This window comes from Pectinophora gossypiella, chromosome 22 (genome assembly GCF_024362695.1).
Source record: "Pectinophora gossypiella chromosome 22, ilPecGoss1.1, whole genome shotgun sequence".
In the NCBI taxonomy this organism is placed as follows: Eukaryota; Metazoa; Arthropoda; class Insecta; order Lepidoptera; family Gelechiidae; genus Pectinophora; species Pectinophora gossypiella.
In genome coordinates this window covers 3,041,521-3,054,358 of record NC_065425.1, presented here as the reverse complement: position 1 = coordinate 3,054,358, position 12,838 = coordinate 3,041,521, and the positions used below count along the sequence as shown (strand labels likewise).

The window sequence follows — 12,838 nt, the reverse complement described above, 5'->3', positions numbered from 1 at the left end:
GGAAAAATATGTAATCCCCATTATGTACCGGCTGCCATCTTAGATTTATAATGTTATTGATTTTATTATATTGTACTGACATCGGAATTAAAGGTGTGTACCAAATTTCAGATCAATCTGACAACAGGAAGGTACTTAAATTGCAATTTCTAATTTTGATACAAATAAATACCGTACGGGTTTAGCTAAATAAAACCGTTTAACCCTTTCACGGACAGAGACCATGGGTCATTGGTGGTTCATAATAAGTAGTATGACACCTTGGAATCAGAACGTCGGTATACGTTCTGTCTTTGAAAGTGTTAAAAAGAAACTTTTACAAACAGATAACGGGTTGTACGCTATTATTTATATTTTATGAAACTTTATTTCTGGCACTTCAGTATTTTAATAGCTATTTTTATAAATCAATTGAAGTAATAAGTAATTTAAGGAGGTATTAAGAATAATTATTTGTCTCTTACGTCTTTTTACCCATGTAAGATATTACAAAAACTTACTTTAAAGAATCTTTGGTGAACTGACATAATCAATCGATCACTTTTTACGCAATTTTTACATAATGAAAGCAGATGTGTAAAAGTCGTTACAGTAACTTTTACTCCGCTAACATTACAGTATTATTATATTCAAAGAAATATTGTCGTTCTCGTATGCATCGTCGTAAGAGCTGTAAGTAATTTTGCTTCCAAATAATATTTTAACCAGATGGCGGTTAAGTAAATTTGCTTTACTGTAAACTGAAGTCATTTTTACGTAAGCGCCACTATATCCTAAAATAGCAATCCAACAGTTATAATATGTATTGCTGGACATAGACAATTAAAAAACAATGTAACCTTACATTGACATCATCTAAATTGGATAATTGGGTAAAAAGTTACGATAAAAAAACGAAAAAATGGAACTTTAAACGGCTTTTTCTCGAAATGGCCTTTTGGCGCTTACGTAATTTTGCCTTTCCAGTGACGATATATTTCTCTAAAAATAAACTACACACACATGAGATGAGAACTGGCCACAAAAGGAGAATGAGGATTCTTCGCGCAAGAACCACAGATACAGTCATGAGCAATATAATGTACCCACTTTAGGACTCTGTCGCAGTAACATATTTGACATTTAGTAAAACTTACAGTTCAATTTGTCAGAAAAGTTAATGTGACATGATACCAAAGTGTATACATATTAATGCTCGTGACCGTGCATGTAAATAAAAACGGCTTCTTAAAACGTGTTGTGCGTATGGGATACGCTACTTCGTTTCATGAGTCGTACGGACTTTTTGAAATGTCCGACTTTTTGTCAGAACTGAAATCTCAGAGTTGGCTCGGCCATTATAAATGGTGATACGGCTCACTACATATCACGTTGGTCTAACATATTGGTTTTTTCTCCGCGGACCCTTGACACTACCCGATGGCACCGCCGGTAATGTCAAGGGGAAACACTTCAATACAGCGTTCATCATCCCTGTTTCATAATCGCAATGAAACTTTCTGGGGTTCCATAGTGGTAATTGCGACCTAATTACATTGAATAGAATGTAATAACTTTCTTCTTTTCGGTTAGACATTAAAGCGTAAATTATTGGCCTCACATTTCAATAATACCCTTGACACTACCGGTGGTGCCATCGGGTAGTGTCAAGGGTCCGCGGGGTTTTTTTTGACGTGACTTATTGTAGATTTGCCACAGATGGCATTAACTACTTGGCCGGACAAATGGGGAGCGCTGAAGGCTCTCACCCGGTACAACGTTTAAGACAACAGGCCCGAGGGTGCCCAGTCGGGCGCGAATCTCGGCTCAGGGCGTCGTCTAAGAGGAAACATATTTGAAAGAATTAATCGACCCTAGTGGTCGATAGCGATAAGCGCTGATTGAGGGAAATCGTCGCCGCCGGCGGGGTCGGTATCGGGGTCCTTTTGGTCTAACAGATAGCTCGTTGAGGTATGGGTACTTGGTTGATCTTGAAATGTACCTCTGAAAAAAAGAACAATAATGGATATTCCTGTGGGATGTTCCCTACACTGTCACTGACTAAATAAAACACAGATTATTTGAAAACACATACCCCTAGCATTATCCTGTTTTTCACAGGGTCCGCTTACCTAACCTGAAGATTTGACAGGTCCTGTTTTTACAGAAGCGACTGCCTATCTGACCTACCAACCCGCGAAGGGAAAACCTGCTTAATACAGGTTAGGTCACACACCTCCGAAAATGCATTACTCGGGAATGTGGGTTTCCTCACGATGTTTTCCTTCACCGCTGAGCACGTACATACACTGATTACTTGAAAAAAACTGCATTTATTCGAACAGCGACATCTGTTGGCTTCCGGTTGGAACTAATATATTATGAAAAAAATCCTTACCAATATCTCAATTGGGAAATAGTTCAAATAGCCGTGTGCTTAAGTTATGTTTTCAAATCTCGAAATGCTAACCCTAAAACCCGTTGATGTGAAACATGACTATCCAGTTTATTGCATGAAATCTTACATTTTATGAAGGTTAGTGGTTAGAAGCAACACTTGGATCTTTTTTACACAATTTTCGGTTTTACACCTCTTAAGAATAAGGGACACTTTTCTGAGAATAAAGGATATATCAAGGTGGTTAAAAGGGTGAAATGGGTTCGGTTCAGATTACGTTTTACGATCATTTAAAATAAACAGCCTATACTCGTCCCGCTACTAGGTATATTCTGAAACGTGGGGTTTCGCGACTCAATAGTAACTCTGAGAGGGTTGATGAGGTCGTTCATTGACTTCGCATGTTGCGTGTCGATGCATCTACGCGCGTACCTGCGGGAGTGCAGATCTGCATCATCGTGCGGGTTTTTTACGCACTCATGCGCATAGGGGCGTTTTGTAGATCATTTTGTAGATCGGCGGCTCTCATTGAAAGCCGTTCCGAAATCACGCGCGGCACTGCGGGATTCGGTGTGCCATACCTTGCGTCTCGCCCCGCACCTATGTGCGAGGGTGCATGTTTCTCCGCTTGTATGCGCGTGATCCGCATGAACGCGCTTGGATGCATTTTCTGTGTGTTAGATTGTGCGTGTTTTCTATACAAACGGAGATACTTACAAGCAACGGAAGAACACGCATCCACGCGCTACGCCGCATCATGCGGGGCAGTGTGAGAATCGCCTTATATCCAAAAACAAAGATAAAAGATGCATATGTCTGTTATCCATGAAATTAGAAGGTTAAACGAACGAAAAACTGTACAGCGCCATCTATTTTGTTTTTGAAAAACGTAGCCTGGAACGTCCCTCATTGAATATTTCAAATGACAGATTGATCTGACTGGCTGACAGATCTCTATTTACTTCGACTGTTTTATCAAGTTGTATCAATTCAATCGACAATGGCAAGGGGCTTCGGGCTCCAAATGTCTCCGAAACTTCCTAATACAATAGGGTATTTAACTGGGTAAAAAGACAAATTATAAAATGCTAACCTAAAAATAGAAGCCAGTCTAACATAAAACAAAAATCGATCTCATTTTTCTTTTAGAATTATTTTCCAATTCTATTTATGAATTAAGTAGCAATCAGGGGGGTTAAAATGGCCACATCGAAGCAATTCATCTAAGAAAGCAATTTTGCTATTTGACATTTCTTTACATTGCACACTTACTTTTATGTTTACCCCAATGGGAAATATGTATCTCATATAAGTTCTTCTATAGTGTGAGTGGTGAAGTGTTCTGACCTACCTCAGCAACCCTTGTCTCAGGGTTATTATTGAGCAGCCAAAGACCCCTGACATGGCTCATTTACCTACCTACTTACATCAGTAAGCAGTACCCGAGACCGGCCTAACTTCCGAAGCACGGATCACCTTACTTTGTAATGTCCTATGCAAACTAGGGATCTAAAAGTGATTTTTGTGACATATCCCAATTGGGATTCAAATTCAAATTCAAAAATATCTTTATTCAGTAGGTAACATAGTTACACTTTGAATCGTCAATTTTTACATAACGAACGTCTCATCCGCCTAAAACTACTGCAGCTTCTCACAACCTGTATAGCCGGGGAAAAGAAGCTGCAAGAAAAACCTCGGCACAGGGCCCTAGACGTTCTTTAAAAAAATAAAAATTAACATCATCATCATCATCAATTTAAGAGCCACGCTCTTGTCGGAAAATCTCTTGTTGAAAAATTTACATAAAATATTGGTATAAAATTGAGTAATATAGCTGCCTAATATCAGTTCTCAGACAGTTAATCCCATGCATCTTCTAAATAATCACTAACCTTATAATAACCTTTTTTGTATACATTGCCCCTTAAAAGATTTAGTAATCTTATTTTTTTATAGATTCGAACCAGGGCTTAACCACTGGAATCCGATCCCTTTTTATGTTTTCTTGAGAAGAACGACGTGATATTTGCTTCTCTGTCCATGAAAAAAATCCGTAATAGCCCTGTTCGGAAAACGCTTAACTTGCATTGTAGTATCCCTGGTTTGAATCCCGGTTCGGGCTCTAAACCACTGAATTCAACTTTAGAAGTTTAAAGGTTAACGTCGTGTCTTATAGGGAAGTCAAGAAATTGGCCTTTGATAGACTGGTATGGAAAATGCTACACCGACAAGATCGTCGCTCTTAAATTCATGATGATGAAGTTTAAATATTTTCTTCATAATTATATTTTGCTTATTTTATTATTTATTATAAGCAAATCCCGACACTTTTTTGTTGGCACGATAGTTCAAAGTATTTATAAGCGTAACTTAGGTACTGGCAGAATATCGGTTTTGCTAAGAGTGGTATTTCTACTATCCTTCGCAACAACATGCTGAGTCAGTCCCATTTCCCTGGCAGTGTATTTTTGATTTGTATACTTATCTTTATCTTCTCTACTATTGTACTGCACTGTTTTGGGAATAAAGTTATTCTATTCTATTCTAAAAACACGTTTAGATCATAGATAAATATATATCAAGTGATAAATATGTATCAAATAGATATCGTGTGGTTTCCAGGATCCGTCTCGGCGCTCCCCATTTGTCCGGCCTGTTAGTTACTTCCATAATGCGGTAAAACTACAATAAGTACACCGACAGGACGGACACCGTAGACGTGGTAGACCCGGAAACGATGGCGCGATGATCTCGACGGTTATCGAAAAGACTGGATACAGCTCGCACAGATCCAGGATACTTGGAAAGATGTGGGGGAGGCCTTTGCTCAGCAGTGGGATCATACAAACTTCATTGTACAACTTGGCTAAGGACACGAGGATAGTGCTGAAGTTACTTTTATAGAATGAAATAGGTTCTGTCATAATATTTCCCTTCACAATAATGACATATTTTTTATATAAAGCACTAAATGAAATCCTAAATAACAATAAAAAATATATATGTATAAAACCATTTTCCTTGTTTTCGAAATAAAATGGCCGTCAAATATGCGTTTAAAGCGAGGGATTACCATTATTTTTATAAATATTTATTTTTTCTCACATCTCTCATTTTGATAGGTTGTGGTCCAAGTTATAAAAGAAAAAGGACTTTTAAAAAATACAACGGGTAAATGCGAGTCGCACTCGAAAGACGTTTGCAAACTAAAAGCTAAGCTAAGTTTGTTTAGCTTAGCTCGCATAGTCGACTAAGAGCTAAGTTTCTTTAGCTTTACACGACTATAGAAAACTACGTCTGCTATGCGCGCTAAACTAAACTAACTCAGCTTTAGCTCTTAATCTGCAAACTACTACAAAACTAATAAACCTACGCTCCTCCACTGCGAGCTGGCAATGGCAAATGGCTAAATGCAAATGTAGCATTAATCAGTAGAGTCCAAGACATTTCAACAGCAACAGTATCCTGAAGACGTTATGTGATAGGTGGGATTCCCCCCTTCTAAAAAGGTGGATAGAGCTTCACACCCTATAGTTTGTATTTATGATCGCCCGAATAATGTACTACTAACACTAGTTTATAAGTCGTTTGTAAATATTCTATGGACTTTGTCCGAAATAAACGATTTTTATTTATTTATTTATTTCGTTGGCATATTCGTAATATCTGCAGAAGTCTGTCACTTGTACCACCACCTAAAATAACTCCCGAGTTTATAAATATTATTACGTCGCATTCGGTTTGTCTCCGACATTTCTCAATCTGTCCACACGTCGCTGTCATGTAATGTGACCATTCATAATGTTTAACCGCGACATGGAATAAACACGAGAAGAAATTAATTGTAATTTATTTTTGCTGATGTTGATTAATTTATCTTTTTATTTTTCTAAGTAGCTGTATTATAATTATAATTTTAAATAATAAGTACTTATTTATTTATCTTAAGTGAAGTTTTCACTAACACAGTTGGCTCGACCATTATATAGACGGCGATGCGGCTCACCACCTATCATGTTGGTCTAACAGAAATCTCGGTAAGGTGTGGGTGGGTACTTAAGTTCATCTTGCAATGGATGTACCTCTCACTACCCCAATAGTAATATAATCGTAAGATTATGTTAAGTTATTTGTTAATATACTTTTCACCAAAGAAGGAGGGGTGTTCGGGGTGAGAATAAGTTATATGTATATGATTCGAATTACAGTGAAAAGGTTGACAACTCATGCTTCTCTCCAGAATTTGATTGGCATCAATCGACACGGTGGGATGGAACCATTCCGCCAAATCGCCCTCAAAGTGATTGCTGTAAGGGTTCGAATTCGTTGCCAATTGTAAATACTCACCTTTGTACGGTCGCTGCGAAGTGTAACTACCTATATTATATAATATGTTTGTATTAATATAGCTAATGAACAAGTTAGTTCAAAAACTAAAACCTGACTACAGAAAAATCGTGCTCTTAACAAGATGTTTATTAATGTACTTACAAGTAGACAACTTATTATCTCGTGATTTGTTAAACAAAAAAATCGTTATAAGGTTTATAAATATGAAATAAACGAATTATGAAATATTTCAACAAAACAATATAATAAGAATAATTTTGAATAAATCGTTTTTAAAAATTATTATTCCAAATTCAAATTCAAAATTTAGCTAGCGGTATAGACAAGCACTTACTCGTGTTTTGTTTGACTCGAATTTGAAATTGTTTATTATCCTTTGAAGCATTAATGTAAAAAAAAAACAAAAATATATTTTAGACTATAATGTATCACCACAAATATCAAATAATTGGTAAACAGAACGCTATTAATGCACTCCTTTGACAGACTCAAGCAAAATAGGTTGCTGCCAAATTGGATCTGCATGAGAGTGTCATTTGGGCTCTGAGTTCACTCTTGTAAGGTTCGGCTACCAGCTCCAGACAATTTTCTAACCGTGCCATAATACCGGCGCAGGATTCGTCGTACGCAGCTCTATCTTTGCTCGTAATTGCTTCTGCTAATTTCAAGGCCGCTTTCTGCATGTATTCTAGAAGATAGAAAAGAAGATATTTTACCTTATTCTGTCTGTTATTAATTACTTAATCTTATAATAATAAAATAAATATAAAGGACCCCAACAATTGTCTATTCTGACAACCCGCCGGAACCCTAACAATTTGTAGGTAGTAACTAGCTTACTAGTAGGTATGGTATGATGTGGTATGGTAGCGGCCTCCGTGGTCCAGTGGTTGAGTTCTGTGCTCATGATACGAAAGTCCCGGGTTCACATCCCGATAGGGACAAATCACAAAAATCACTTTGCGATCCCTAGTTTGGTTAGGACTAACATGCTGATCACCTGACTGTCCAAAAACTAACACGATCACGTTCAGAAGGCACGTTAAGCCGTTAGTCCCGGTTATTACTTACTGATGTAAGTACGTAGCCGTTACGTTACGTTACTTTAGCGGCTCAATAAGAACCCTGACAAGAGGGTTGATGGGGTTGGTAATCCACCTCACAACCCACACGATAGAAGAAGAAGAGAAGGTATGCTAACATACTAGTAGATATTAGTAGATATAACACAGAACCTCAATGGAGACTTAATTACAAAAATCGCTTTGTGATCCCTAGTTTGGTTAGGACATTGCAGACCGATCAACCAATGACCGAAAGTAAAAAGTAGTCTAACACCAGGGTTGACAATGTTTATCATAGGTCTCACAACCCACACGAGAGAAGAGAAGAAAATAACCAAAAGAAAAAATCCTTCAACTACCCACCTGGATCACAATGGAGATTTCTAGAACGTGCGCCTGAAAAAAGAATTTTATTTATTTTTTACATCACATAAATCACACTATGATCAACACGTAGTTAAAAGCATATCATTATTAAAACATACACACATACATACATAAACACGTCTATTTCCTACCGGAGTAAGCAGAGACTATGGAATTCCATTTTCTTCGATCCTGAAACACTTCTCTTGCTTCCTCCACATTCATCAATCGTTTCATACTCGCACGCCGGTTCAGAGTAGATCGTACTGAACCTTTTCTAAGGAGATCTCCAATTTAAAATATATTTTTTTTATATATTTATTTTTTATCATTAATTATTAATAATTCTCTAAAATATATATGTTACCGGCCAAACCCGATTTTAGGCCAAACTAGTTTTGCCTAGGCTAAACTAGTTCATCCTATGTGCGATCGGATAAACCGGTACAGACTAGGCCAAACTGGTCTGTCCTAAGGGTGATAGGAGGAACTAGTTTATCCTAGGAGGAACTAGTTGAGCCTAATAAAAATAAGTTCACTTCAGGATAAACTAGTCTGGCCTAGGAGAAACTGGTTGGGCCTTCTATGAATGGGTACACGTCAAGAAAGCTGTAGTTAGCTTAGCCTATTTTATGCTAACAGGGAATAATAAAATACCAGAAATACTAGTTATAAAATCAAGATGTATTTATCATTTGTAATTTGTAAATTAAGTACTTTACTACCTGACTTTACTACCGAACAATCAAAGCTTATTTTGCCATAAGTATGGCTCGACAATGAACACAACGCATTATACACTTTGTGTCTCGTTCGTAAAGACTACTTTAGCTTAAAACATAACTGTCATTCTAGTCCAGGTAAATACGGCGCCGACTTTAAACATTTCTGACTAGGAAATATTAGTATAGACTAGGCCAGACTAGTTTATCCTGAAGTGAACTTATTTTTATTAGGCTCAACTAGTTCCTCCTAGGATAAACTAGTTTCTCCTATCACCCTTAGGACAGACCAGTTTGGCCTAGTCTGTACCGGTTTATCCGATCGCACATAGGATGAACTAGTTTAGCCTAGGCAAAACTAGTTTGGCCTAAAATCGGGTTTGGCCGGTAACATATATATAGATAACCGAAACTGGCAGGCAGGAACTAATTCGAAATAATATAATGCATGTGTATCCGAAACCAGTAAATAAATATATTAATATATCCGAATCTGTATCCGAAACTTCCCTAGAACTTCTCTAGGTTAAACAATGGAAATATATGGATCACCATAATCAGTTACATTATCCTGCTATGGGGATTACACGAGGTAGTTTAATGGTCTTATTTCCATGAAAACTTATTTATAGAATATAATACCCACCTATTATTCAATTTATGGCATACCCGTTGACATCAATACCTACTAATATTATTATAAATGGTAAAGTAACTCGAGTGTGTCTGTTACCTTTTAAAACTTCACCATCATATTATATGGTACATACATACACATACATCACGCCTATTTCCCACCGGGGTAAGCAGAGACCATGGGATTCCATTTGTTTCGATCCTGACATACTTCTCTTGCTGTTATGGTTGGAAAAGGAAGGCCTAGGTGTACATACGGGGATCAGATCCAGGATGTTTTAAAGAAAGGCCAGGTTAAGGGTTCTCTAAGCCGGTGAGCCATGAAGTCTTTGATGACAGTAGAAGAAGCCAAAGTTAACCTACCTTAACGGGAAATAGACGCGATCTTATGCATCATCATCATCATGTCTCTAACATCATCATCATCATCAGCCGTACGACGCCCACAGCTGGGCATAGGCCTCCCCCAAGGATCTCCACGACGATCGGTCCTGCGCTGCCCGCATCCAGCGGCTTCCCGCGACCTTCACCAGATCGTCGGTCCACCTTGTAGAGTGGCCCACGCCTACCCACTGAGCGTCGTCCACGCGTGGTCGCCATTCTAGAACCTCTAACATTAATGTCTCTAACGTTAACCCATTTTTCACAGGGTCCGCTTACCCAGCCCAGTTCAGCGAAATTCCCACGCGAAGAATCAAATCGCTAGTTGAAAATACTGACACTGAATCAACTTACATGCTACTACAATGATGATGACTATGATGGACACTACAACCACAACGCCTCCAATCTAAAAAAAGCAAAAATAATTGGTTATATAAGTGGACGTGAACTTCAGGCAGTCGTTTCGATGTTCTGCCCAATTTTAGCGCCACCTACCGTGTTCGAAAGATGAAAAAAAAATACGTAAACGCGACAAATTTATAGTGTGTGTACGTAATGTAAGCGTGAAAAAATCTAAACCTATACATATTAGTTCAGTCAATAAAACCGGAGCTTTCTAACAACTAATTTTCCAGGGCCAGGTCCGATTTTTATGGTTTTTTTTCTTTTGTAAAGGTAGTTTTTTTATATACTTTATTTCAGAAAAATCAGAAACATTGTGAATGTTATATATGCCGTAATTTTCATATATATTATTTAAAATACCGTTAGGTTGTATTTTAATAAATAATGATGATTTTTCTTTTGTAGGGATAGTTTTTTATATCATTTAAAATCAGAAACAAAGATATTAGAAATATTATGTTAGAAGTGAAACCCTATCGTAATAGTAATATGTAAATTACATAGGTAAGTACTTACAATTACTTTTCTATCCACCATTTTTTTATCACTTGAAAATGTAATTTAAAAAATCTGGTTAGGTGTAGTTAATTATAAATGTAATGCAGGCAGTGTAACTCAAAGTCTGCGCTATCAATAATGCTTAAAAATATAAAATACAAAACAGGAAAATGCCAAGTAATAGGAAATTATAAAGGAAAATACTACTGTACAATATAACAATGATAGTCATTCTCATTCAACTGATATTGAGCAAACAGAGCCGTGGTAGCCCAGTTGCTAGAACGCTTGCCTCTCAATTTAACGTCGCAGGTTCGAATCCAGCACAGACCTAAACCTATTGTCGAATTTGTTCTGAATTCGTATCTGGATTATCACGTGCTCAGCGGTGAAGGAAAACATCGAGAAGAAACCCATATTCCTGGGAAATGCATTTTCGTAGGTATGCAACCTAACCTTTATTGGGCCCTTCGCTGGTTGGAAGGTCAAAAACCGGACCTGTCAAATCTTCAGGTTAGGTAAGCGGACCCTGTGAAAAACGGGATAATGCTAGGGGGATGATGAGTCATTGGCCTGATATTATACCAGTAATCGTAGGTGTCATGCAGAGACATGTGGGACGTGGCATAGCATATCATAGCCTATTATCACGTAATAAGGAATAATACTATCTACTAATAGTAACAACCACGTAAGCACCTTTTTAAAAATCACATTCTGATGTGTTTTTCTGATACCAACCTTGCTGGTGGTCGACGATTTCCCTCAATCAGCGCTTATCGCTATCGACCCACTAGGGTCGATTAATTCTTTCAAATATTCTTCCTCTCAGACGACGCCCTGAGCCGAGGTGTAGTGCTGCGCTTAAGTATGCGCTCAATGTAGTTTTGTTGAAGAAAAACACATATTTTTTTGACGTGACTTATTGTAGATTTGCCGCAAATGGCATTAACTACTTGGCCGAACAAATGGGGATCGCTGAGGGCTCTCACTCGGTATAAAATTTAAGAAAACAGGCCTGAGGGTGCTAGTTGGTGCTAGTTGGGCGCGAACCTCGGCTCAGGGCGTCGTCTGAGAGGAAAAGTATTTGAAAGAATTAATCGACTCTAGCGGGTCGATAGCGATATTGAGAGAAATCGTCAACTACGCCGGCGGGGTCGGTATCGGGGAGAAGTTTAAGTCTTTATCTTAAGCTGTATAAATATCAGTCCCAGCGGCAAGAGTACCAGCAGCTTCAACCGATAGCAATCCGATTTTTATCCACGAAGAAGACCTCGGCTCAGGGCGTAGAGACTCTTCATTGACTCCACTATTCCAGATCTACATGAAGGAAGGTCTAATATAAATAGATATTATATACTTACGTATATTGTACAGCTACAAAACGACGCACTGACGACGCGTCCAGAATAATGAGATCTCCAACTTGTGTAATATAAAAAACTTTCCCGAAACATTGTGTCGGGGGAACAAATTGTTCGCTATAAAATAATTTGCGGAACTTCTACTGTTGGTGGCCTTTTTTCTGGACTTTTTTTACATCTAGCTTTTATTGGCTTAGTGTTTACGTGTTAGTCAATTTCGGTATTTTTAATGGATTCTAATCTTCTTCTATCGTGTGGGTTGTGAGGTGGATTACCAACCCCAGCAACCCTGGTGTCAGGGTTATTATTGAGCCGCCATAGGCCCTTGACATGACTCATATAACGACTACGTACTTACATCAATAAGTAGTAACCGGGATTTCGAGCCTTCCGAAGCGCGGATCATCTTACTTTTGGACAATCAGATGATCGGCCTGTAATGTCCTAGCCCAACTGGGGATCACAAAGTGATTTTTGTGATTTGTCCCCACCGGGATTTTAACCCGGGACCTCCGGATCGTGAGCACAACGCTCAACCACTGAACCACGGAGGCCGTTGGATTCTAATATAGACCCATCTATAACACAAATTTACACAGAATACTTCATCACTCTTAATGCTTATTATTATTTAAATAATCATGTCAAAAATGTTAAGTAATTTTCTTA

The 12,838-nt window shown here is 38.0% G+C and overlaps 1 protein-coding gene across 2 annotated transcripts; it reads right to left on the bottom strand.

Annotated features, from left to right (window-relative positions):
* Window positions 1–7,137: 7,137 nt before the first annotated feature.
* On the bottom strand, window positions 7,138–12,616 carry LOC126377244 (uncharacterized). Of its 2 annotated transcripts, none has more exons than XM_050024963.1 (4): window positions 12,170–12,616; window positions 10,254–10,308; window positions 8,158–8,190; window positions 7,138–7,418 (listed from the first exon to the last, which is right to left on the bottom strand). In XM_050024963.1, the coding sequence occupies exons 1-4, from the start codon at window positions 12,260–12,262 to the stop codon at window positions 7,219–7,221; spliced, it is 381 nt and encodes a 126-aa protein (XP_049880920.1). In that variant the 5' UTR covers window positions 12,263–12,616; the 3' UTR covers window positions 7,138–7,218. The 2 variants fall into 2 exon arrangements, with proteins under 2 accessions (XP_049880920.1, XP_049880921.1); XM_050024964.1 differs by lacking the exon at window positions 12,170–12,616 and adding an exon at window positions 10,824–10,934.
* Between the last annotated feature and the right edge of the window lie 222 nt (window positions 12,617–12,838).

Bases quoted from the DNA above. Each gene is read 5' to 3' on its own strand.
- LOC126377244 (XM_050024963.1), bottom strand. From the start codon at position 12,262: ATGTTTCGGGAAAGTTTTTTATATTACACAAGTTGGAGATCTCATTAT. The intron at 8,191-10,253 runs GTAAGTTGATTC...TTCTTTTTTCAG, and splicing joins CATCATCATTGTAGTAGCAT to GCGCACGTTCTAGAAATCTC. The intron at 7,419-8,157 runs GTGGGTAGTTGA...TCTATCTTCTAG, and splicing joins AAATCTCCATTGTGATCCAG to AATACATGCAGAAAGCGGCC.